Source organism: Candoia aspera, chromosome 2 (assembly GCF_035149785.1).
Source record: "Candoia aspera isolate rCanAsp1 chromosome 2, rCanAsp1.hap2, whole genome shotgun sequence".
Classification (NCBI taxonomy): domain Eukaryota; kingdom Metazoa; phylum Chordata; class Lepidosauria; order Squamata; family Boidae; genus Candoia; species Candoia aspera.
Genome location: NC_086154.1, coordinates 263,129,233 through 263,154,832, shown reverse-complemented (window position 1 = coordinate 263,154,832; position 25,600 = coordinate 263,129,233). Strand labels below are relative to the sequence as shown.

Below are 25,600 nucleotides of genomic sequence, written 5' to 3'. Positions count from 1 at the left end.
GTCTCCTGCAGAGAAATGGAAACTTCAGTGCATACAGCAGTGTTCCAGAACACTGTTATTGGGCAAACCATTTAAAGATTTTGAATTCAGAATGTTTTGAACTTGAAATATCCCCATCTGAATTTCAAACGAATGGCTCTGGCCACTGCAGAAATGTTCTGAGCTCAAAATGGGGCTGTGTTGCACTGAACTGCACGTGGAGTTCTTCCAGAGCAAATGGTTGAGAATTGTTCTTGGAGGTTTTAGTGATATACCTGCTTCCTTTCTCTACTCTCTGAAACTGCATATTTCCAGTGAAAACATGTTAAAAAGCTTAAGATTTTGATTACCCTAAAATCTCATCCACATAAGAGGTTCTCTAGAATTCACCTTCTGCAGAAGATCAGATAGACCTGTGAATAATGCAACTGTGGTTCTATGGCCTGGCCAGCAGAGTCAGTCTTTCTGTTTTCTTGGGTGGGGGTGGGGGTGGGGGAAGGTTCCCCTCCATAAATTATTTCACAAGCAACATAGATATGTAAATCCAGGGTATACAAGGGTAACCATACAATGTGTTTATTGCATAAGTAAATTTGTTCCAAGTTACGGTATAATGAGAATAAGTTTTTAGCGTGAAAATTATTTGAAGCATATTTCTCCTTTTTTGGGGCAGGGATGTCCTCATCCCAATTTTGAATACAGTCCAAACCGTCAGCTGTAATGCGACTTTTCTCTGTGCCCTTGGGACAAAGGTGCGCTAGAGGATATTACTCTTTCCTGTATACATTTTTTGCTCCAGCTCTGAAAGAGGGGACTGGTTTGAGCCCCTTCCTCAAAAATTTGTTTTCTGCTTGTCTTTCATAAATCATATCCTTTATGATTGTGGCAGCTTTTGCTTATCAGCTGATAAAAATCATGCCAACTTGGACCAAAAATCCATTGGTCACTCTTGAAGGGATTGTGATTTTAGGAGGGTGACTCTTCTGATCCTGTCGTATCTCTTGGCTGCCTTCAGTATCATCAGGCGTAGTACCCTTCTGAGTTGGCTATGAGGATTGGGAATGGGGGCGTTGTTTTGCAGTGGTTCTTCTTGAGAGGCTGGTTTTATACATATATATATATATATATATATATATATATATATATATATATATATATGTATGTATGTATGTGTATATATGTGTGTGTCTGTGTGTATATATATATATATGTATATGTATAAATAAAAAAAAACATTTACAGTAGATGAAATTGCTGGCAGAGGTTGTCAAGTGGCACAGGTTGAGGTGTCATCAGTATGCTGATCAGCATCCAGTTACATATCTCCACCCTGGGTAGTGGAGATCTTGATCTGGAGTGTGGAAGTTGTTAGGGTCTACATGGGGAGAACAGACTTTTGGAGTATCCTACTATGACTGAGTAGCTGTAGATTTGGAAGCTGACTGAGCCCAAAGATAGTCCATCTTTGACTCTGGATGTGGTTGCAGTCCCCTAAACAGAAGTGGCTCACCTTACTAGGGGAGTTGTATTAGCTGCCAGTTAGCTATCTGATGCAATTCAAGATGCTAGTTACCACGTTTATAGCTAAATGTAGCTCAGGGCCTGGGCATCTCTGAGATCACTTTCTTTGGATTGAAACAGCCCACTTGGTGAAATCAGGAAGAGAAAGCTTGGGATGTCAGAGTGCGAGCATTGCACTGGGCACTGAGTGGTCCATAAATAAATCCGCTTGCCTGTTGTTGTAAGCAACCCTCCAGGTTGAAATAAACTATGGAGTCTGCTGCTTTAATTAGATACAGACTTTTACTGTACAGCACAGACTATATTTACAAGCATGCACCTTAACCACGTCCATCTAACTACCCAAAGAGAATAGGTTTATCATTCACAGTTTATACACACAGACTTTGCTGACTCATACAGCGAGTCTTTTTGGCAACAGAGCAGGTGCAGTTAATTATCACTCAAGGTTGGTGTAACTAACTCCTGATATCTCATGAGTTAAGTGTTCCCTTTTTTTTCAGGCCAGTAAAAGCACAATGTATATTTTCTGTGAATACACTGACATGGGAAGGGTCCCGCCACCAAAGAAATGCTGTCTTGCAGGGATCCTGCTCAGAGATGGCTCCCTTCCATAAACCCTCAGATTTCCAATTATCCATGGAATGGGGCTTCCCTGATTGTATTGTTTCCCATGCTGGATACAGTCTTGGTCAGTAAAAAACTGAATTTGCTGATATATGCATGGGAATCTTAACACCTGTTCAGACTGTACCAGACTATGTTGAATTGCAAAGTGACCTGTATGGGTTGCTGGAAAAATAACCTTGATTTTTCAGTTGTCCTTCTGGTTTAGAAATGCAACTGTGTGCAAAGTTAAATAAATAAATAAATTTAAAAACATAGGGTGCTTCCCCCCCACAGACAATCCTAACAGTAAGCAAAATGCAGACCTTTCTGTGTGTTAATAGGCAACTGTGCTCGTATCAAGTTCCTCAGTCTGTTTTCTTTGAACCAACAAGCTCTTCTCCGTCTGCTCCTCTCCAGAGACGTAGGGGTCAAACCCTAGAATTCCAGGCAAGACTAGCCTGGAAGCTTGGAGATTATAATACTAACACCCTAGGTTATACACTGCAGTGCGACTTTTCGAGTGTTGTTCAGTCACTTCTGAACTTTTGTGACCCATGTTATCATGCGGTGGCAGCTAATTTGCATTAGAAAAAAGGACAGTTTTTCCACAAATAGGCTTGCTGAATTTGACAGTGGATTTGCAAAATTCGGGATAATTTTTTAAAAATAATTTACTAAATAATGCAATCATAAAAATATCAGACAATTTCTTTTTCAAAGGGAGTATGTCATTTAAATCAGTTTAGATATGAATTATATAAATACTTTGTATTCACCTTTTACATTTCTGAAATCTTTTTTTCCTCTACTGTCCTCTAAAGAATCATTAATTGTAAGTCAGTCTCACTAATTGAAAATAAATGCATTGCAACTTTTAGATGATGCTTTCTCTTTACCTTAAATATGGTACTTCAGATTATCCCCTTTTTGTTATTATTTTTGAAGCCAGTTTTAATAATAACTCCTTTCTGTCATATATGTTTAGCATATATGTCTACATTTGCACTGTCTTGACCATATCATGCTAAACGTCACAGAAAGCAGGTAACGTTATTGTCTTGAATAATGCTATCTGCTTTCTGTAACTTGCGCGGTACCTTGCATACATATCCATATATTTATTTATTTTAGTCAATTTCTGAGGTTGTTCATTTGTCATCAAGTCTTTTTGGGCCCATCGCATATGTTACCTTCCATTATTTTTCTGATACATTCGTATCAGAATCCCATTTTTATCTGTGAGTTCCATTCCATTGCGACAGAGTAGGCACAGCTCCTGGATCCCATCAGATGACATTGTTCAATAGGAGAGACTTGGCGCACGCCTGGATCTGACGGGATGAGCAGAAATAGTCAGAGATAGGTGGCCCCAGAAATAACTCTCCATGTAGGGCTTTATAGGTGGCAGCTGGGACTTTGAGTTGTACCCAGAAGCTGACTAGGAGCTGGTGAATTTCTAGTTCCGACCTCTCATTTAAAAAAAAAGGGGGGGGGACATGGTTTTATTTAACATACAAACACAACTCAACCCCTTTTTTGTTCATCCTAGACTATCATCTGCATTTTTGTCTTGGAAGTAGTGCCTCAGTGTGTGTTTCTTTCTCATTTCAGATTTTCTATTTTGTACATACATTGTTTTGTATATACTGTATATGATGACTTCGGTGGGCAGTGAACGTACTCGGGGCACACGAGAAAAAACACAGATTTCAACCACGCAGCTGACACAGCCACAGAAACCAGTAGTCCAGGTAGGAACTTGGTAGCATTTGGTCCATCTACTTAAGCTATAAATGTTAATGGCCAAGCAAGAACGTCACCAGATAAATTGTGAGTGTGCGATTACATTTATCAGGAGGTGTTATCTGGATTTGAGGTGTGGGTGCCCCAAAGTTGAAAACTATTTCTAAGCTGAAAGACTCCCTGGTTGAGTTTTTCAGCGTGCCTATATGCTTGCCTGATCCAAATGTGCGGTCACATACTTGAGGGAGAAGAGATGAACAAAAGCAGCTGCCAGTGTTTTGCAAGCTCTGATGGAATATTTTTATGGGGGGCACTCTCTGTCCTTCTTGTAGGAGGGATTGATTCAAACACAGTGAAGTGTCGTTTGCCCATCCAGAATGATAAGATTAGTAACTTTGGTGCATCTTTGATGGATTAATATTGCCTACCAGGGCCTCAGAAGCCCTTGTGTGGCTTTTCCTAGATCCCCAATGGAAGTTCAAGCTTGGAAGGAGAAGGAGTAATGGCATATTCATTACCTGGGAGATTTCTGTAAATGCTCCAGTTGATCAGCGATTTAAAACTTTTTGGAAAGCACTCAATTCCAGTACTCACAAAAGCCAAACCCTGCCTACATTTAGAGATGCAAGCCTGAGAGCGCCCCCCCATGTGCAACAGTGGGTAAAAATCAAGCTTAGCTCCTCAGTAGCCGCGTTTCAACATCACTTGAAGCCTTGTGTAGGATGTGATGCTAAATGTACGTAGAGTATTACCATTCCAGTTCTGGAATTCAGGGGTCCTTTTGAGGATTTTTATAATAATAAGATTTACAAAAGAATAAAGGATTGATTTGTTATCATTCTCAGATCTTGGCATTCCGCTTTCCTCTAACCAGGGAGTTGGCCTGCTTTTCTGAAAAAAACATAATAAAGATTCTCAGCTTTAACAGTTCCACAGTTTAGTGTAGTTGCTTCAGGAATTGCGTGTTCTCCCCTCTGATCCAAGAAAGACTGCCTGAGGAAATAATCTGCTCGAAGTTATGCTGTGTGAGCTGTTCCCGTCCACGCTGCTCTCTGGGAAAGAGACCTTACTTTGACAGCTCCAAAAGTCTCTGGGGACCAGAGCGGAGTGTGGCAGTCTAATCAGATGAGTGCCAGGTTCAAATCTGTGCTCGGGCATGAGTGGTGAGTCCAGTCACTGTCTCAGCTTCCTACTTGAGTACTTCCGTGGGGATATGACAGAGGTGGGGGAGAGCCACTTCTAAGCGTAATCAGTGTAGCATTAGCGCTCTCTAGAAGGGTCAAGGGCTGAATGAGAAAATATTTTTCCAGTAGGTATAACAAGTAATCACGCAACGCTTTTAACACTGGTTTATTGAGCTTCCAAGTATAATCCTTTAATTAGCCTCATAGCCAGAGAGGGCCTGATTTACTGCCTGGCCGGTGGTGTGGAGCTGGGCTATCATTGTGCTCGCTTCCCAAAGATCAGCTGGGTGCGCAGAAAAGGTTTTTTGAGCAAGTTACTCCAGAGAAGCACATGCAAGCGAGAAATGTTTGTGCTGACGGTGAGGGGGCTAAGCTCAAGGGCACTACCAGGGCTGAAGTGTGTGTGGGAGATTCCACCCCCAGAACTGTTTATGCTGGAGGATGCTGTGGACAAAGACTGAAGAAGCTGCTTGGACAAGCAGCGAAACGGTTCAACCAAAAAGAAAGAAATCCAGTTGCCGTGACTCAACCTACAGATGGACAAAGACTTATTTGTGTATCTTGGTAAAATACTCTGTCAACTGGTAGCAGCGAGGAAAAGTCTCAGTGAAATGTCATGGAACACAAGCATCCTGTCATCCTCTTCCTACTTAATTTTGCTGGTGACTGAATGACCTCAAGAGCTGCTTAGGGAAGCAAAAACTTGGCCTCCAATTAGAGCAGTAACTGAAGCCCGGTCTTCAGATGCCACTGATGGATTGTCCTTCTTCAAATTACAAGCTCAGGGAGTTGGGTTTTCCCCCCCCCCTAAATGCTACCTCAATATGTACCTTTTTTCCAGAAGTTTCTGCAAATCAAAAAAGTAACAAGCCAGGGCAAAGAAAATGCAATTTTGGTTACAACCTTTATGTTTGCAGGATTCTTGCCCATGCCAGAGAGTTCTCAGATATTATCAACAACTGGCATAATGTCTTTCTGCAACTTCTTTTTGCTGAATTCATAAATTAGAGCTGATGTATTTAAATGAAAAATGCAAAAGTAGTTAACTTGTGGTTTACTTTGGCCACAGACTTATGTGTGTGGACTCTTAACGCATGCCAGGTGTTTCCTGGTTTGATCAAACTATTTCATATCCAGGTTAGGACTTCAGGCCGTAGTTTTGAGTTTATCTGCAGTTCTGTTTGGATGGTAAGTGCAAATAATTGACTGTGGTTCCTAAGCATTGGGGAGAGTAGCCCCTTTGGAGGTATGGGCAGCTGGAAAATGCCCATTTGCCAGAAGACAAACTGCAGTAGTGAAGAGGATGAGGATGATGATCCTCTGATTTTTGTTTCTGTACTTCCCCAAAAAGGAATGACCTGCAGCCATCTGCCCCTTTTTATTTTCTAAACGTGCTTATGGGACGCAGAGACATCTGGGAAATAAAGATGATTCTGGAGGCTGGCAGTTTATTTTACAACATATCAGCTTCCCATTCTTTTTATTACAATTTAAATATTTTTTTTAATCAGTTGGAGCATGAAGCCTGAAAGCCAACAGAGGAAGTTATCTAAGGGCCAGCCATAGCTAATCAGAGGTTTCACGCCTCCAGTAATTTATTCTTTTGCTTTCCAACGTAATTATAATTGACTCTGCCTGAAGGAGAGAAGATTTAGTGTTAAGCCTGAGCCAGGTCACTGTTGCTTGTTCAGCCAACCAGTATTAAATGAACCATCCTTAATGTGAAGTGCTAGCCCCATTATAAGAACTCAGATTTAGACAACCCGCCTCCGGTTATGAGCACAAAAACTCTTAAGGCCTTTTAACTATGGTTTGAAGTTCTGATTATGTCTCCTAATAATGTATCCCTGAAATATATTTCATTTGATAATTTTTTTTCAGTCCCTTTTTGTGTGCTGTGTTCAATGCTTTATCGTAAGAACTGTTTCCTGTTGGACTTTTTTTAAATACTGGCTTATAATCTGGAGTTTAGGTCGATGGACAGAAAGAGCACAGAAAAGAACTGCTTATTTTTTTCTTCCTGAGTTAAAAATAGAAGAGTAAGTTGCAGGAGAGTAAAGCAGTGAGGGGAGTACACTGATTTGTGTGGATGCTTTTGCATTTCTCAGGCAACAGCAGAACAAATTCGCCTTGCCCAAATGATCTATGATAAGAACGATGCAGACTTTGAGGATAAAGTGAAACAAGTAAGTTTCCTCCCCAGCTTTGCTGTAGAGAGACAGAGGAGATTGCCACTGCACTTAGTGAGTGGAGTCCAGTCTTGTGTATTTTGAAGCCATACCCAAATCCTCTTGCTTCCTAAAATTTAAACATAGTTTGTTCTCACTTCTGGCCTGTCGCTGTGAAGATCTGTATCTTTTCAAATAAAAGTCAGTGGTTGTGATTTGTGGAAAAGCCAGAACAAGATATTACATGAGGGATATTCTTAAAAATACGGTCTGTTGGGGGGCAAATTTCTGTTTTGTCCTTCCAGCATTGAGATTGGTCTTCCTGGCATTGACTCCCAGGAGCCACAGGCTTGCTTCTACTTGCACAGATGTTTTCATATCTTTTACCCACTTACCACCCGTGCAAGCATGAAAAAGCATTGAGCTTCTGTCTGCACACTGCGCACGCAGGAGGTATTAATCCCTTCCCTTAAACCTCTCTTGGCTCCAAACCTCACAGCTTCTGAAGTGAGTGAAGTTGAAACATGGCTTGAAGGTGAACTCAGTCAATCCTTGATGGGAAGTTCGGGGTGGTGGTGGTGGAATGATCGAACTGAACCAGTTGAGTCCCCAGATTTAAGACAGTTTGGCCTAGAATTGTATAGATTATAAAGCCTTTTATGTTCCAAGTACAGCCCATGCTTCTGGCTACATTGTTCTTGAAGAAATTAAAGGACCTTCAGTACTTGGGGACTGGACTGTTCTCCCAGGCCTTGGGGTGAGACAGATGGGGCCCCTCGGGTGTGTTGGGTTTTTTTTCCCCCTTTCTGTATATTGTGCCCAGATCCCATCTTGGTTTTGGTCTGTATTTTTTTTTAATGTTATTATTTGTAGACTACAGGTGTCAGTTGGAGTCAGGCAGTGCCCAAATTCTAATTAATTGATTGATTGATTGATTGATTAATTAATTAATTAATTCTGAAGTTAGTAGCAGTGATTCTGAGCTCATCTATAACCTATCTGAGGAGCTATAATTGTATATAGATATACACACTACCCCCCCACCCACCCCATTCCTGCTTCTTGTGTAAACTCCTTTTGGTTATCCAGGACTGCTTTTTATTTTGCTTTTGTATGTGATTTTTTTTTCTAGCTCATGGAAGTGACAGGGAAGAATCAGGACGACTGCATAGTTGCTCTACATGATTGTAATGGAGATGTGAACAGAGCAATCAATATCTTGCTGGAAGGAAGCTCAGATACAGTAAGTGCTCAATTTAGAGTCTTTCCGAGTTCTTTAGAAGTTATCTTTCTTAAAGATTGCTTGTGAGGAAGACTTCCTGCTTTTAGTGGGAAATGTGAAGGCTAAAAAAGTGTTAAAACTTTTAGGACCAGTCTTGTAGGTAGAGCTCAGAAACATTGGATAAACAGCCTCCAGTTTTTAATATTTCCCCACCACTTTTCTGCAAATACTGAGATAAGTCATTTTCTCCTGGTCAGGATTCTGTGTGCTGCTTAAACTTTTGCTTATACTTCGAGAAAGCTGATTTTTGAAATGCCACAATGAACTATGCAGGAAACCCAGCCCCACACCTACTTCGTCATCTTTCTGGGTTCTGAAATTTCAGCAAGTATTACCCACGCACATTCAAGCATACCTGAGCCACATTAAAGACAAGGAACTTGCTGTTTAAAGAGAAATGAAGAAAGCAGAGATTTTTATGTCAATGCATTCTCTGATCAAGGCCTTGTACTTTGTCCTTTTGTTCCCTCCTGTAGAGCTGTGCCCTCCATGTAGCCTCCTTCTGATGGTTGTGGTGCAGTATGCATTAAATAAGTGAGGACAGTTAAGAAAATGAAAAACAAAACCATTGTTCTTTGGTAGGTTAAGAACACCCTCCTTGGTGTTTGGTGTGCCTTCTTGCTTAGGACAGCAAAGGCGGCATTGGCAGGGGTAACAGGCCTTTTTCCGGGTTTTTGTTCCATCTTGTGCCCAGATAGGAACCTCCTAGAATGTTTTCGAGGACTGAGAACGGCAGCGGTTTCCCCTCCTGTCTTGGTCCAAACCTACATCTACCCTGTCTGGAGGTTGCAATTTATACCTCTGCATCTGTTTCCTTTCTGATTCTCTGCTTAATAGCATTCTGAGAGAATTCTCTTTCCCTGGAGGCTTATGAACATCCAACTTTGAGAATGTTGTGGATTTATTAGGGATCACGCTGGTCGCTGGGGTTAAGCTGGAGGAGTCACAGTGGCAGTGGAAATGGGGATAAATCCTCCTGAATGGACACCTCCTAGAAAAAATACAGTGGGGTATTCACCTTTCCTTACTTACGTTTGTGGCTATGATTCATGCCTGTTCTTCAAGCATCCTCGGTTCTTCCTGGAATAGCTTGAATCAGACAACCTTACCCCTTCCAGGAATATACAGTCACCTGGTTCAGGGAACACATTGCGTGCCCTGCCTTATGAGAAAGTATGCGGACAGTTGGATAAAATGCAGTTTAGGATTGCAGAAAGAAAGGACCCCTTTCTCTTCCCCATTTACGTAGCTGTTGCCTAGCCAGTTCACAGTTTCGGCTCTGACGGACAAGCTGTTGCATAGGCTGGATTATTTTCCTCCTCCTGGTGAATGTAGGAGGGCAGGCAGCAACTAACATTTTTGCACGTAAGACCAAAATGTAAAGGTCTGTATCTCTACCATCATCAGTGGTCTTATAATAGAAGAGGGGGTACAGTGCAGCCATCCTGGTTTCAAAGGATTGAGGGTGCGTTGCCGTGCCACACCATGCAAACGTCTTTGCATTTTGGTCATCATCATTATTCTTTTTTTATTTTTACTAAATACAGTATCTTGGAGTTCCCAGCAAGGCTAGAAAGGGAAGGAATCTTGTTCCGAACGGCAGACTGAAGAAAGGGATTTCCATTAGGACTGAAGGGTGAGAGGGGGAGCAGCAACCCTCTCCACAGGGTCCTCTTCTTGTTCACCCCTTCCTGGGACTAAAAACACCCACGGTTAATATCAGAAGTAGTTTGCCCCTACGAAAATGCCATGCCGGTAAAAAAGCCATTGAGCAATACATTCCTTTCTAAGAGCACTGCTCCAGGGTTGTAGATTTGTAGTTTTTGTGGGTCCTGCGCCTGCCTGGGTGTACCTCGCACACTGGAAGGGTCCAAAAATGTTCCCCGAGGTTTCGGGAATTGAGGTTGGGAGGTACTCTGTAAGGCAGTCTTTAAATCCCTTTTGAATTGTTCTGTGTTTTCCTTCTCCACCTAAATAGACTTCGTGGGAGACGGTGGGAGGAAAGAAGAAAAGTCTTGGAAAGGAGAGTTCAGAGAACAAAGAGGACAGAGAGAAGCGAGGGGACAGAGAAGTGAGCCGTGGACGGGGAAGTGCCAACAGACGAGGAAGAGGGGGCGGCCGCGGTCGAGAGCGTAAGCGCAGGCATCGTGCTGCTAGGATTGCGGTGGTCATAGTTGCCCGGAGCTCGCCTAGGAGCGTGTTGGTCTTGAGTCGCTTTGTTGTACGTTTGCAGTAGAGCCTGGTGGGAAGAGCACACACACAGCTGCCCCTGGAGGAAGCCTGATCCTGGCTTGCTTTTGCTACCCTTTATTCCTCTCTATCCAAGGATGAGAATACCGGGGTGATTTGGGGCATTGACGGACAGTGTGACAGTGTGAGTCAGGCAGCCTACGAGCTCTCAGCTGTTGGATGTGGGGCCTGGCAGTCTGCACTCCAGTCCTCCGAAGAAGGCTGGGGACGCCTTGCAAACCTTTCAGAACTGTAAGGGCACCGCAGTAATGTAAACGGTAAACAGAAAAGCCCCAGCCCTAAGTTATTTAGGTCAATGGAAGATAGCATGAAGACGTGTAGCCCGGTGAATGGAAAGAAGCCTCAATTTGCTGGTTGGTGGAAAAGTGCAGGTGTGATATTATCCAGCTGTTGATCGCCATGGGCTTACCACGCTGATCTCGGGACAAAGGCAGGAGGCAAAAGTCACGTTTGCCACGCCAGTCCTTGCACCCTCCCTCCTTTCCCTCTTGCTGACTTACTCGTGTTTGTGTATAGCTGAAAAATGTCTGACTAGATAAACAATTTTAGAATGGTATTTACGTTCTGAGACTATTTTTCTGTATTTCTCATCTCATATCTAGTTAGAACCGAAGAAAATGGAGTGGAAACGCCCCCTGGTGATAGGCCTTCTGATCGTGGGAAGCGTGGCAGAGGGAGAGGTAAAATATTGCTACGTATATGCCCCGCCTTATTGCTGATGCTCAAGGTTGTTAAGCTACCTTTCATAGTTTTTGAAAAAGAGACCCACCTCGAAAGGAACAGCGTCTGTGAAAAGCTTCTCCAAAGTGTTTTCTGCAGCTTCTTGGATGGAAGGTCCACAGGAGTTTGTGTGTTTGGGAACGTATGTCGTGTTTGACGTATGTTGTGGCCAAGAAGAACATCTTTCAAATAATAAAAGCACCGTCTGGCATGCTTGAAAGAGACTGGAATTGACAGAATTTTCCCTATATCAGATAGCCACAAAGCAGCACAACCTAAAATAAAAACCTTGCCTAGTGTCTCGAATCAGCTAGACTGTGCAGGAGACGGTGGAGGGTTGTCTCCAAAAGGTGCCTGATAATCTGTCCCTGCTTGACCTTTTTCTTCTCCCGCCTCCCTGGCACTGAACGTTAAACGGAATCCTTGGCTTGGCCAGACATTGAAACCAGCCCCTGCTGCCAAGGACTTGCATGTTGACCTCTGGATACCAAAACAAAGTAAAGTCCTTCAGCGGTATTTTTAATTTCTAGGCAATGCAGGATTACAATGTGGAGTGGTACCACAATGATAACCTACCGTGACAAGCTCAGTTTAATGTTGCCTTTATTTTCCCCAGTGAAGTCTTAACCTGAGGAAGGAGCAAGAGTACCCTTACCACTGTGCTTCTCATCGAGTGAACCCCAAAATGCTGGCTTTTCAGCAGACCAACTGGCCTGGTTGTTCCCTTCCAGGCCTCCCAGCTGCCCAGGATGCTTTCCATCCCCTCGGGGGCCCAGAAGCACAGCTGGGAATGCAAATTACGGCAGAGGGCTGTGCTGCTCTACTTTGCGTCCAGCCGAGAACTTGGCAGGCCCTAATAGGCTTGTCTGTCAACATTGTTATCCCTGGCCCTATGGTCCAGGGTTAGCATAACTTGCAAAGTGGACCACTATGCTTATGAATGTTTTTAGGGCTTATTACTCATTCTAAGATGTGATTCTCATGATGGATGGGGAAAGATCCAGTAGCCAAGTCCTAAATAAGCCCTGCTGGAAGCAGGGAAGGAGAGGACAGGCATTATCTTTATCAGGGAGGGACTGAGCCAATGCCAGAGTCAAAGGTTTATGTGCAGAAGAGGCCTGGTAAAGGCAAGTGCCTCTTGGTTAAGAGGGTTAGGCAGCAGGTGACAGAAAGGACTTTTTCTGGAGAACTGTTGCTTGTCCAAATACATAAAAATCGAAATGGTTTCTGGCAGAAAAGTCCATTGGGGAAGCAGGATTCGCTTAATGACCGTGGTGATTTGCTTAATGACCCATGCTTTGCTTAACGACCATTGTAAAACGGTTGTAAAATCGGGTCTGGTTACATGGTGACTCACTTAACAGCCACACCACTTAACCAATTTTCCTGTCCCTATTCTGGTCTTTAAGTGAAGACTACCTGTATTTCACTTAGTCTGTTGAGTCCATGTACTCACTGCTTTTGTACCATCTACAGCGGTGGGGTGAAAAATATACAGTGGTATACAATTAATCTACAATAGTCCCTCTTCAGTAAGGTTATCTTTAAAATTCCTGATCCATTTCATACTGAAGTGCATCATTTCCCCTTAACATATGATATGCACAGTATGAAGCAGGTCTAGTTAAAACCTGAGCCTTGCAGAGAGATGATTTGCATCTGATGCTGTTGGCATAAGCTGTTTTTGGATCAGCTCTGCTTTCTTTGAAAGAAACTGACCGGCTCTTAAACCAACACAGATATAATGGAGCCCAGGTAACACAAATGTCGTGTTGCCTTTAATTATCAGGCCAATTTTGTAAAGGCTGTGCTTGTAGAGCAGCGATGATTAGTGAAGCCTTTTAAAGAGAAACACTTAGAAGTCTGATCCTGTTGAAGTCGCTGTGAGACAGGAGATCTGGTGACTTGTGGAAGGTATTTTGGTGGATGGGTAAAAAAAGCCAAGCTGGCGACCATGATGGTGCGATTGAAGCTATGCCTCTTCTTTAGGTGCGTCACCATCTAGAGCAGTGTTTCTCAACCTCAGCAACTTTAAGATGTGTGGACTTCAACTCCCAGAATTCCCCAGCCAGCCATTAAGTCCACACATCTTAAAGTTGCTGAGGTTGAGAAACACTGCTCTAGACTTCCACGCCATCCTCTTGCCTTTTTAAAGCACATGCTGCAGACACCTCTGGATGAGGTAATGTTGAAGGAGACTTTGGGAAAGTATCTACGTTTCCTAAATGGACCTTCTACTTTGACAACTTGCCATTTTGGGGGAAGAAAGATATTTCTTCTTGTCTCTTAACTAAGCAGAAGGACGCTAGCATCAGATACTAAGCCAAGCAAGATTTGAGGGGAGGGAAGAGAAGGGAAGGTGGTGGAGAACTTAATATTCTTCCCCTTTCATTGAGGGAAGAATGGAGAAGCTTTGTTTGGTATTTTTTCCTCTCAAGTCTGGTTGTGACATTAAGGGTATATTTTCCCCATGTTTGTGTTTGTTGCATTGAACATGCACCAGGATGCCTGTTTCCACTGCAGTGTTCACTGTTTCCAGTCATGGCAACTTCCAGGTGGGCAGACTTCAGCTCCCAGGATTCCCAGCCAGCAGGGCTATTTGGAAGTTGCCGAGGCTGGAAAACACAGAGTGGGTGCAAGGATGTTGAGATCTTTGTTTTTGTCTCACAGATGCTCTACCGTAAAGCAATTGTGCAATGCGGCTATTTGTCGTTATGCTGCATCCCTTGATACACAGACATTTTCATACACCTTGCTTTGCTTTCCATGTCTCAAAAAATGCTTGGGAATTGGAAAAGGTTGTTCAGAGCAGGTATGGTCATTACTGCCTTGGGACTAGAAAGTAAAGAGCAGGAAAAGAAAGGAAAACATTCCTTTGTGCTCTCTAGACAGGTTGGCTGGTAAATTCTGTATCTCACAGTAGGCAGCTCACCTGTTGCAAGTTTCAGTTTTTATTTTCACTGTAATCCTGTGAGAGAGGTTTCTTTGTGTGTGTGTGTTGCAAAGCTTGAGTTGGTTGCCTATATCCTTATATATAAGAATAATACCGCATTTGTTGCTGTTCTAGCTCTTTGTCATGTCCTGTTTTAGTGGCGCAGGGCCTGTCTGCCTCCAGCTTTTCAGTAGTTGATGTTGAAGTGTAGGGCCAGATCCCTGCTGTGTCTCTAACACCCTACTAGCCCTTGAGCTATGCCTGATCATTCAAGAAACTGAGGTACAGTCAGAAAGGGGTGGCTGGGGAAGATGCAGAGGGGAGTTGAAAAAGACCCAACTGAAAATGGAGATGGGAGATTCTAGCCCAAGGCCACCCAGGAATCTTAACAAGGAAAATGTTCTGGAAGTCAAGTAAAGCTAAATAACAAGGTCGTTTCTATGGGGCTGGATGTATTTACAGGCTTAGAATATGGTTGCTAAACTTCTGTGGCTTTTTTAAATTGAGGCTTGACCAATATGATCCTGCATTCCTACATCTTGGACAAGGAAGTAAAACCAGATTTAGGATTCTAGCGGGAGAACAGTAAATATTAAGAAGGTAGAGGAAGAATTGTTATCTTGGTAGAATCCTAAATCTGGTTCTACTTCCTTGTCCAAGATGTATTTTACTCTTAAAAAGTACTTTTTCCTTTCCTTTTTTTTTTTTCTCTTGAATACTGGAAAACTCAGTTTATCCACGTTGGCCTTTTAAACTAAGTTCTTCCTTTTCTGTAGGATTTGGACGGGCCAGAGGAAGAGGAGCTGGGAGATTTTCAGCCCAGGGAATGGGGTAGGTTTTTAACGTGTTGGATGAAAGATTTGTGTTTTAACTAAATGTGGACCAAACAGTACTGCTTAACTGTTTAAGGCTGGAAATTCTGCAGATTTTGTTGAACAGGACATTCTGCCTCCTTTAATTCCATTAGCAAGGAAACGTGATAAAAGGACAAAGGCAACCAAATTAATGTGAGATGTATTTGTTTCCATTTAGGCAAATTCTCCTGAGTAAATGTGTAAATGGCAGTAGCAAAGGCAACCTCAAGTGGCTGGCTTGCCACCTGAAGATGACGTAAACCCAAGATGCACCTTACCAGTTAGCCTAAGAATGCTCCTCTTACAGATGCTACTGATAGCATTAGTTCCTGCCACTGGAGCAGTTCGTTCCGAAAGTAATTGTTCAAAGCAGGTGTCTGCATCAGCAATAACTACTAAACATGTAGCAGCTGCTACAGAGCTGTGTAAAAGCCCAGAGGTTGAAATGCTGAATGATGTGGGATTTTTTTTTGTTTTTGCCAAGAATATGAATGTTGAATATGGCCCCTAGGAAGATTGCCAGATACAATGGAAGGAGAGAGGGAATGGCGTACCCAAAGACCATCTTCCAGGAAAGCCTCCTTAAATGTTGCTTTCCTTGTTTACTCTTGAATAGCATACACTTGCGTACCCTGTGGCATGGGGTAATATATTACGGAAACGTTTTAAAGATACAGCTACCCTAATTTGTCGGTGAAATCAAGCAGCTTGTAGAACCCAAAACGAGGGCCGCCTGGCTGCCCTCGGAGGCGTCCAGGGCAGTGGTTGAGAGGTTAGAGCATTGGATGCTGAACAACAGGTCAACCTGACATGGAATGAGCAGTAAACTGTATGCAGTAATGAATATGCTGTTCTTTAAAGTGCTGGAAAACTAGTTTTTGCTGTAATACAGTTTGGAAATCAGAAATCTGGCACTGTGCAAACATTAATAAGTCCCATATTAACGATTTAAATCAGGTGAGTTTATTCGCTTCTCTTATCTTCCAATTGAGTATTTCTGGGTCTTTGCCTTCTGTAGGTAGTTGATCATGGTTGTTCCTTGACGCCATATGGCAATGTCAGATTCACTACATGTTTTTTTTTTTTTGCTAGCAAATAGAGAGCCAGCATGGGGTGGTCAAGGTACTGAATTAGGAGCAGGGGGACCCAGGTTATAATCCTCCCTTAGGCATGGAAGCCAGTTGGGTGACCGTAGGCCAGTCATTCCGTCTCAGGCTGTGAGGAGCTGGCCGATAAATAATAGCTTTGCTGTAAGAACAGGGTGAGCGCAGTTCAGAAACAGTGGCTGCGTTATGATTTTTGTTTTAGCGGTCTTTGATGGTTTTGATCTTGTGTTTGCCGCCCAGAGTCACAATTGTGAAGTGGGCAGCTATATAAATTGCTATAATAAGTAAGTAAGTGAAGTGGACCTGCAACCAGGTGGGACAAGTGCTAAGAACAACAACAACTTTTTGTTAGCAGATGTACTTGAATTGACGAATATATCCATGCAACCTTGACATTTAAAAGGATTGTTTTCAGTGTTGAATGTTGACTAATATACCGAAGGGGAGCTATCTTGTGCTGAGTTATGCTACTGATTGCTTTTCTGTCTGTCTCCACACCCACCCAAAGTTCTCCTACTCCTTTTTCAACCTGGAAATTTTGTATGGAATATCAATATTGCATCACTGGTCTATGACTCGATCTATTTTATTGATGTTTTATTTTAGACAATTTTGAGCATGAGCAAAGATCCTGTTTCAAGCATTCTGGAAGTGTTCAAACCATTCAAAAGGAAATGTTTCTCAGATCCCTAGTAGCAATTGTATTAAAACAGTTTTTCTGTTCTCCCCATTCATCCTAGATCCACTCATGCTGTAGATGCTATGCATGGAGGGACTTCCTTTTATAGTTCCTGCACATGCACGGACTTGGTGGCCCTTCCATATTCTTGATTTCTCCAGAAGAGCACATGCTTGACACACATGGGGTCCTGGGTTCAATTCTCAGAGGTAGTGGGGGCTGAAAGCTTCTGAGACCTCCATAGGTTGGAAAGGAAAAGGCTGGGCTAGGCTGACCAGACAGGTGCTTAAGCCTTGCTTTCTCTAGATTTCTGACTTTCTCCAACTCTCTTGACCTGTAGGACATTTAACCCTGCAGATTATACCGATTCTTCTGCCACAGATGGCTTTGGAGCAAAACAAGACTCTTGGGAACCTGGAGAGATTGATGCAGATGATGGAACAGGTGAGGGAACAAAAAGCTTGCAGATTAAAAGTCTGCCCCAAATTGCTAACAGCAGGTAATATTGCTGTGTGATTCTTGATACAGAAGAATGTGCAGTCCTTTTTTAAGAATAGTTGAAGGTAAGGCGTACATGCTTTCTATTGGCCCTTTTTTGAGTATGTGTGTGTGTGTGTGTGTGTGAATGATGTGGATTACTTTCCTAAGAACTCTAAAAACCTTGGTTTTCTACTCACCACCGATCCTGACCTCCTCTAAAGGGAAAGATAGTTGCACCCACTTTATAGCAAACCGGGTAATTCTTTGATCTGTTCTGTCAAAGCTGTTTGTGAATTATTCTTCTTACTCTGATCGGTGCCACAAGGAAGACCTGGGAAGCCTGGAGTGTCTGTCTTAAATTTTCCACATGGTACCACTGCACTCTCACCCATTTTTCAGAATTTCTTTCGTCTGATAACTTGTTTAGTCTAAAGCCTGAACAGAAGGGGGACTGAGGAATGTAAAACAAACAAATGAATCTTAACATGTGTACAGGGCAGATGTTAGAGATGTTTTTACGACAGCTTTATATATGAGATTCCTAGTTTACAAACCAATTGGAGCATATCAGGTTGCAATATTTCTAGTTTAAGGTGGCTGTGGATACTCTTTCCCAGACGAGACCTCAGGCAACTCACCAGCAGATAAATGTTATCTTCAAGTAAACTCCAGATACATTTTTGTGATTATTTTTAAATTCCTAGTTCTTATGAGGGCAGGAAAAATTGCCAACAGTTTGGAATCACTGAAGAAGCAAAACCTTTTACTTCAGGGAATCCATGGTTCATATTTCACCTGGTTGGGAATAGAGGTTGGGAATCCTCTTTTAGAAAAACATTTTAATATCTTCAACGTACCAATTTTCTACTATGCATAAAATCTGCCCTAAGTAATTTAAGAAAAACTTTCCTTGAAATCTGTTTAATGTCCTTGCATGACAGTAACTCTCACAACTGATGCAGTTTGTTTTAATGCTTGCTTGTGAGCCCCTAGAAATAAAATAAAAACATTTTAAAAAATCCCAGTGAAAACACAAATAAAAGACAAAATTAATGATCACCATGTGAAATGATTTAGAAAAATGAAGCCTTTTTTTTTTTAGCTGAAAATATAATTTTGACTGCTGCAGGCTTTATAGTCTGGAGACAAGAACCCAGAAGTAGGGTGCCCTCACCGTGAATTTTATCTGGCTCTTCTATTTCTGCCGTGGGCTGTTCATTTGCATATTTTAAAAACAGTTTATCACAGTAGCAGGGTGGCAGTCCTCTTGTTAAGATGTTGGCAGTGAGGGCTGGGTAGCAGCTTCTGTAAGGATGGCCTGAACAAAATCTCAGAAGACTCTAGTGGAACGGCGTGGCGCAATGCATCTTGTTCTTTCACGTGTTTATCATTTTTATTACTTTAATCGTTTGCTATAATGAGTACCTCCTGAAGCATGGCACAGAAGTTTTCAGACGATGTGAGAAACAGATGTTCCTTCCCGATCTCAGCTCTCCCCCCTGCATCTCTGTGATGGGAAGGACACTGAGTATCCGATGGCTGGTTTTACGGGTTTGCAGGTCACTCTGGCCTTGTTCTGCAGATACGACTTTGTCTGAGACAACCAATGTGTTTTGGTTTTTGGTTTCAGTGAGGGCAGTATCATTTTTACCTCATTCAGCAGATGTCTGATAGCTTGCAGTAATGTTGATTGGTGGCCCATAGGTTCTGCTCCTACATCTTCAATCTGTCAGATTTAATTACATCTGTAATCCAAAACATGGAAGATCTACGGCCCTTAACTACAACCCCCAACTTCCCTGACCACTGGCCGTTCTGGCTTGGGCTGCCTGGGAATGGTGATTCAGCAAGCCACCGGTTTCCTTAAGGATGAGCAGATTTTCTGATCAGTCCTTTGTTGCTGCAGGAGCATGGAAGAATTCCATAGAAGAATGGACAGCCGAAGATTGGAACGAAGATGTAAGTCTGGATTTAGTTCGTTCTGTTGCTAGGCAGTACCAGTTCCTTTCAAGAGAGTGAAAGAAAGTCACAGAATACATTGCCAGACTTCTGAGCAGTATTAACTTCTGGAACGTGATTTGGCTAACTTTAATCTTGAGCTATTGTTCAAACGTACTTTTTCAGAGAACTTAGGCAGAGGCGAAACAGAGCTCCTCCACCTGTGCAGTCACAACTTTTTGAAAACCTGCACTTGTAACGTGCTTGTATGGAGAATAAAACCATGCTGATTCATTCATGAGTAGATACCAGCTGGATTTGCTGGGGTGTTTGAACACGTGCCTTCGGGGTGGTCTGCAGACTTCTGCGTGTACCGTTTTCCTAGTGCAGTTGGTGACCGAAAGTGGAATAGGTCTGCACTGGTCTAAACTGGGAAGCCTCTCATCCCACCTTCAGCTACCGGAAATAACAAGGAGGAGGTTAAAGGGATGGCTCTGCACGGTCTGTCCTCGGAACTAGTTGGGGCTGAGCTTGCTCCTGAAGGGAGGATTTTGCTGAGAGAATCTAACTGGGAATTTGATTCCAGCAAAGCGGCTGGCGGCCCCCGCTTAACAGCTGCTGGTTTTAAGGAATCGCCAGTTTCCAGGAAGGAATTCTTGTTGTCTTCTGTTGTGGTGCCTGGCTTAGGCTCTCCTGGGCAGCCACTCACAAGCAGATTAAGTTGCTTCCCAGAAACCTTGTGGGCTTCTGTGTAACAAAAGACGTGTCAGCTGCTGGGTGGATCGGGTGACCTCGTAAATGCCACCGTCTTGGGGCCAGGTTCTGTTTACCCCTCTCCACAGGCGGGAGCACCAGCTCCACCCGCAAGCAGAGGGCAGTTATAGGCCGGTCTTAATTTGGAATAGAGACTCCCCTACCCTTCCTTCCTTTTGGGGGTTGCCAGCAAGCCTTGCACTGTGGAGCTTGTTCGTTGGCACGCCGTTGAGCCTACCAGTTTGCTGGGGCATTTCTGGCCTCTAGAAACAACAGCTCCTTAACAGATGTGTGCTTGGTTTTCCCAGTCACTGTCGTGTGGCCTCTCGTAGTTCTGGGGGCGAAGCACAAAACCCCCCTTTGAAGGGGGTCGTGATAGAAAATTTGGTGGGGTGAGGAGCACCTCCCTGCCGAAGCTCTGAGAGCTCCTTGTGTGGCAACTCAGATGCAGTGGGCCAATTTGTAAAGACAGCAGGAAGTACAAGACTTGGGCCGCTCTTGGAAGTGGATGCACTTCCTCATACAGGAGTCCTCACTTAACAACCATTTGTTTAGTGATGGTTCGGACTTAGGACGGTACTGGAAAAACCAACTTACAACCGGCCCTCACACTTATGACTGTCGCAGCTTCCCATGGTCAAGTGATCGCCATCTTTGACCTTCCCAGCTGGCTTTTGGCAAATCGATGGGGAACTGTGTGATTCACTTAAAGACCATATTCACTTCACACCCGCAGTGATTCGCTTAACGACCACTGCAAAAGCCATAAAATCGGGTTGGATTCACTTAATGACTGCTTTGCTTAGCAACCAAAATTCTGGGCCCAATTGTGGTTGTTAAGTCAGGACTATCTGCAATGCATAATTCCGTGATTGTGCACCACCCCCACATATTCAGAGTTTGACTTGGGGGGCTGACCTAACGATGCACCAAGTGCCTCCTATGAAACAGGCAGCCCTCGGGAAGGGCTGCTTCTTTGCATGGAGAAGATCCCAGACTCAGCCCTGGGAATCCTCTCCCTGAAAAGATTTCAGCATTCAGCTAAGATCCTGCAGAGGTGCTGCCAAACAAAGCAGGCCGGATTGGGATTTATGTACAGTGAGGATTTCTCTTGAGCTAGAGTAGCTTTATGCGTAGCTTGCGTGAGATGAATGTGTTGATATCTGGCAACCTCTGCTGCAGAAAAGGTCCAAGTCTGCTCTGAAGAACTGCATTCTGATTTGGAGCATGCATTCAGGGGAGGCCGAGGCTTTGATATATCTGGGAGGCCTGCCATCATTCTAAAATCACATGTGGTGTGGGGGAAAGCTTTAATTTATCAGGAGCAAAATGAAGCCACTAGATACTTACTTATTTACTTATTTATTTATTTGTTTGTATTTCAAATTTCTATCGCCACCCATCTCTCCCGAAAAGGGGATATATATTTTCAGACATCCCCCCCCAGCAAATATTTATGCAGTGCCGTTTCTAGTTATTCCCTGTTTGCCCACGTACATGTAAATTAGTGCATGCAAATTTTATATAATTTTGTCACCTAGTCTGTGCTTTAGATCTTTTGAGTACCTAGCATTTTTGCTACTATCTCCTGGGGGAAAGAAATTAATGTGAAATACATTATCCTGCTCTGCTCTCTGACACCTTAGCTTTCAGAAACAAAGGTCTTCACAGCTTCATCGGTTCCAGCCGAGAACCATGTTCCTTCTGGTCAGAGGTATGTATTTTCCTGCCCTGGAGAAGTTGTGTCTGTGAGCTGGTTTAGGTTGCATTATTATCAGATGGAATTGTTGGTCCTCTCCATAAAGGGCGTGATCGTCATCTACAAGTGTACACATAGACAAGAAGCAGTCAGACTTGGAAAGTTAGAATCATAGAGGTTATCTGCTGTAGCCGCCTGCTTGGTACATTGTCCATTTTGGGCAGATGACTATCCAGCTGCCATTTGAAGACTTTCCATGAAAGGGAACGTGCTGCATCGTGAGATAACATATTCCTCTGGCTGACAGCACTTCCCATCAGGATGTGAGGCTAAACTGGATGCAACATGTGTCTCCCCATTGCCAGGGTTGATTTAACTGATCTGGATGGCCAGATGGGTGTCCCCTTCCTCCTTCCCTACTCCATGTCACATCCCTTCCACATCCCTTTAGTGGACAACCTTCCCAGGTAGAAGGATTGTACTATTCTTCAGTCAAGGCTGTATGGTAGCTGCGCTCCCCTGCTAGAACCTCCATATAAGCTGTAGGTCCTCCATCAGGAAGTGTCTCTTAAGATCTAACCTGAGTCTTCCGCCTAACCCTTTGGGTCTGATCCTGCCCTCCAGGATGACAGGAACCAGTCCAGTGCCCCTTCTGAACACTAACCCTTGAGATACTGAACTTGTTAATCATATCTCCCCTATGTCTTCTCCTCTGCAGGCTAAATAGGTTCAGTTCCTTTAAATGTGATAGGATTTAGTTACTAACCATCTTGGTAGCTGTCCTCTGAATTCCAGTTTGACTCCAGTTTGTCAATGTCCTTTTCAGAAAGCAGTGACCAGAAACAGATGCAATATTTCAGTATGACTAAGGCAGAATAAAGTGGGATGATCACTTCCCCTGATCTGGATTCTGTTTTAGCAGCTGCATTAGACTGTTGGCTCACATAAGATTTGTGATTTTTTGGAACACTCAGATGCCAAGCCAGGTCTCCTCCATCCTATACTTGTGCCTTTCATTTATTTTCTTCCCAGATCAGGACTTTACATGTTTCCTGTTAAATTACATACTGTTTGTTTTGGCCCACTATTCATACTTACCTAGTAGATCTTCTCTCTGTTTTCAAAAGTGCTGGCTACTCAACTTAATTCTGTGTCATTTGCAGATTTGATAGTTTTCCTCACAACCCCTTCATCAGTAAAAAACATTGGACTGCACAGGGCCCAGGACAGAGCCCGGTGGCACTCCAGTTGATACTACTCACCAAGCTTATGGGGGGTGATTTATGACGGCTCTCTGGATGCAGTCATTCAGCCAATTATAAATCCATCTAGCAGTTAAGCCATCTAGCCATATTTTACCATTTCATTAGTAGGGCTATCATGAGACACTTTGTCAAATGCTCTGCTGAGGTCAAGGTACACTGTGTCCATGGTATTCCCCCAATCTATTAAGCTAGTAACTCTGTCAAAAAATGGAGATAAAGTTAGTCGGGCATGACTAATCGTTGCATTCCTATCCAAGTGCTGACAAACACACTGTTGAATAATTGGTTCAAGGGCCTTGCTCCGTAAAGACGTCAAACTGACAGGCCTGTAATTTCCTGGGTCGCCACGCTTTTCTATTTTGAAGATGGGGGTGAATTGCTCCCGTTCTTTGGAGTCGGCTCCCATCAGGGTGCACTTGGAGCTGGATCACTTAAAATGCAACAGAAATGCTTCATTTTAATGCCCCCCCAGTGAAGCTGCTTCTAAATAAATAAATACCATGGCATGTTGCTTTGCATGTAGGAAGGTTAATATTATTACATTGCGATGGGTTTTTTACTTTAGAGGTTCCTTACATCATAAAGTTATAACTGATTGTAATACATTATGTATCAACTGTTGTTTTACCCCACATCTGTCCTGTGGTTAGTTATTAATTTGTAATAAATAAATGAAACTATTGCGGCTACTACTACAATAAGTAGGGACTATATATTTATTATTCGTTCGTTAGATTTATATCCTCCTTTTCCTCCAGGAGCTCGGGGCTCCTGGATGAAAGGGAGGATATCCTGGACGAAAGGAAGGACATTTAGTGGACAACCTTCCCAGGTAGAAGGAATGCACAATTCTTTAGTCAGGGCTGTATGATAGCTGCGCTCCCCTGCTAGAACCTCCATATAAGCTGTAGGTCCTCCATCAGGAAGTGTCTCAAGATCTAACCTGAGTCTTCTGCCTAACCCTTTGGGTCTGGTCCTGCCCTCCAGGATGACAGGAACCAGTCCAGTGCCCCTTCTGAACACTAACCCTTGAGATACTGAACTTGTTAATCATATCTCCCCTACGTCTTCTCCTCTGCAGGCTAAATAGGTTCAGTTCCTTTAAATGTGATGGGATTTAGTTACTAACCATCTTGGTTGCTGTCCTTTGAATTCCACGTGAGGGGTGGATTGAGCTGAGAGAGGTTGACTGGCCTGAAATCACCTGGGGAGCTGCTCTGGCAGAGGGTGGCCTTGACCCTGGGGTCCTCAGTCCTAGTCCAGTACTTTTTCCATTAATCACACGATCCCCCTGTAGATACTCAGGAGTTCTTGGCTACTCTGATTTCTCCTAGTCCCTCTTTTTAGGGTCCTTCCACCCTCTGATTCTCTCTTCTCTCTCCCTTTCATCCATAGCGTGGACCTGGTGACGCTGCTTCGGAATCCCGGTGCTTCTAGCCAAGACATGGAGGCCGCTTCCTTTGATACTCCACAGCAGCAAAACTTCGGTCAGGCACTCGTCTTCACTAACTCCCAGCACAATCCTCAAATGGCCTTGGGAACAACCAACCCAAGCACTGTGAACACTTACTCGCCACAAAGCCTGGTAACGTTGTCCTTTGGGTTACTCAGAATGCTGAGCAGCCCCCTGCTCTGAACAGATTTTGCTGCCTTTGCTGTGGATCTGGGGGAAAAAAAAATCAGATGGCTTTGAAATATGATGGGGCTGCCGCAGGCTAGCTGTCTTTTGCAAAGGGTAACTTTTGTACCTGCACCCTTCCAGGGCGCTGTGCTGTGCCTTACTGGCGCCTTCCAGCCAGTGGCTGGAGTGACCTACTTAATGCGATTCTTGTGAGAAGCACAGATCACACCCTGTGCATAATAATTACTGCAAAGTTGCCTTGTTCGTGCAGTGCCAAGTAGTTCCAGGCTGGAAGACTATGATGTAGAATTCTTTCCAAGCACATATCTGACTGCTTTATGTGGAAATCAACTATTCCTGAGTCTTCGAGTCTAATAAAAATTGGCTGAATGTGAACCAGTATTGGCTTTCTCAGGTCCAGATTATTCTGCAGTGTATGGTATAGGCTCTTCTTTTCTAACACTCCTGACACTCAGATACATTTATCAGTTTTAACTTTGTTTAGGTTCATCAGTTACTGTTGGGTATGTTTATAATGGTGCTGTCAGGGTTTTTAACTACTGTATTGCTTTCTGAAATAGGCGTAAGTGCCTGGCATGCGTGTAATTCTAAGTCACAGTAGGTGGGCTTACACCTCTAAGCCAAAATCAGAGCTCATGACGGCCTAGAGTAATAGGTGAGCCATGATACTCTGCTCACTGTTATTAAGATCTCCAGCGATGTATTCAGCAACTTACAGAATAATGGAAAAGATGGCAAACTTCTTTTCCAGGGATTTTAGAAATAGATTTTGAATGAAAATAATATAATAGAGGAA

The 25,600-nt window shown here is 43.3% G+C and overlaps 1 protein-coding gene and 1 non-coding gene across 3 annotated transcripts in view; both read left to right on the top strand.

The window, feature by feature from the left end:
- UBAP2 (ubiquitin associated protein 2) overlaps window positions 1-25,600 on the top strand; it is an 82,747-nt gene that overhangs the window by 22,960 nt on the left and 34,187 nt on the right. For both annotated transcript variants that reach the window (XM_063295887.1, XM_063295886.1), the window contains exons 2-11: window positions 3,721-3,860; window positions 7,145-7,222; window positions 8,337-8,447; window positions 10,465-10,618; window positions 11,339-11,416; window positions 15,165-15,219; window positions 17,368-17,471; window positions 19,414-19,466; window positions 21,845-21,912; window positions 24,558-24,747. In XM_063295887.1, the coding sequence (XP_063151957.1) occupies window positions 3,762-3,860; window positions 7,145-7,222; window positions 8,337-8,447; window positions 10,465-10,618; window positions 11,339-11,416; window positions 15,165-15,219; window positions 17,368-17,471; window positions 19,414-19,466; window positions 21,845-21,912; window positions 24,558-24,747 (990 nt within the window). In that variant the 5' untranslated portion in view covers window positions 3,721-3,761. The remainder of the gene's footprint in view (window positions 1-3,720; window positions 3,861-7,144; window positions 7,223-8,336; window positions 8,448-10,464; window positions 10,619-11,338; window positions 11,417-15,164; window positions 15,220-17,367; window positions 17,472-19,413; window positions 19,467-21,844; window positions 21,913-24,557; window positions 24,748-25,600) is intronic.
- LOC134492618 (small nucleolar RNA SNORD121A) lies at window positions 25,070-25,155 on the top strand. Its single transcript, XR_010067494.1, has one exon. It is a non-coding gene; the product is annotated as a small nucleolar RNA SNORD121A (small nucleolar RNA).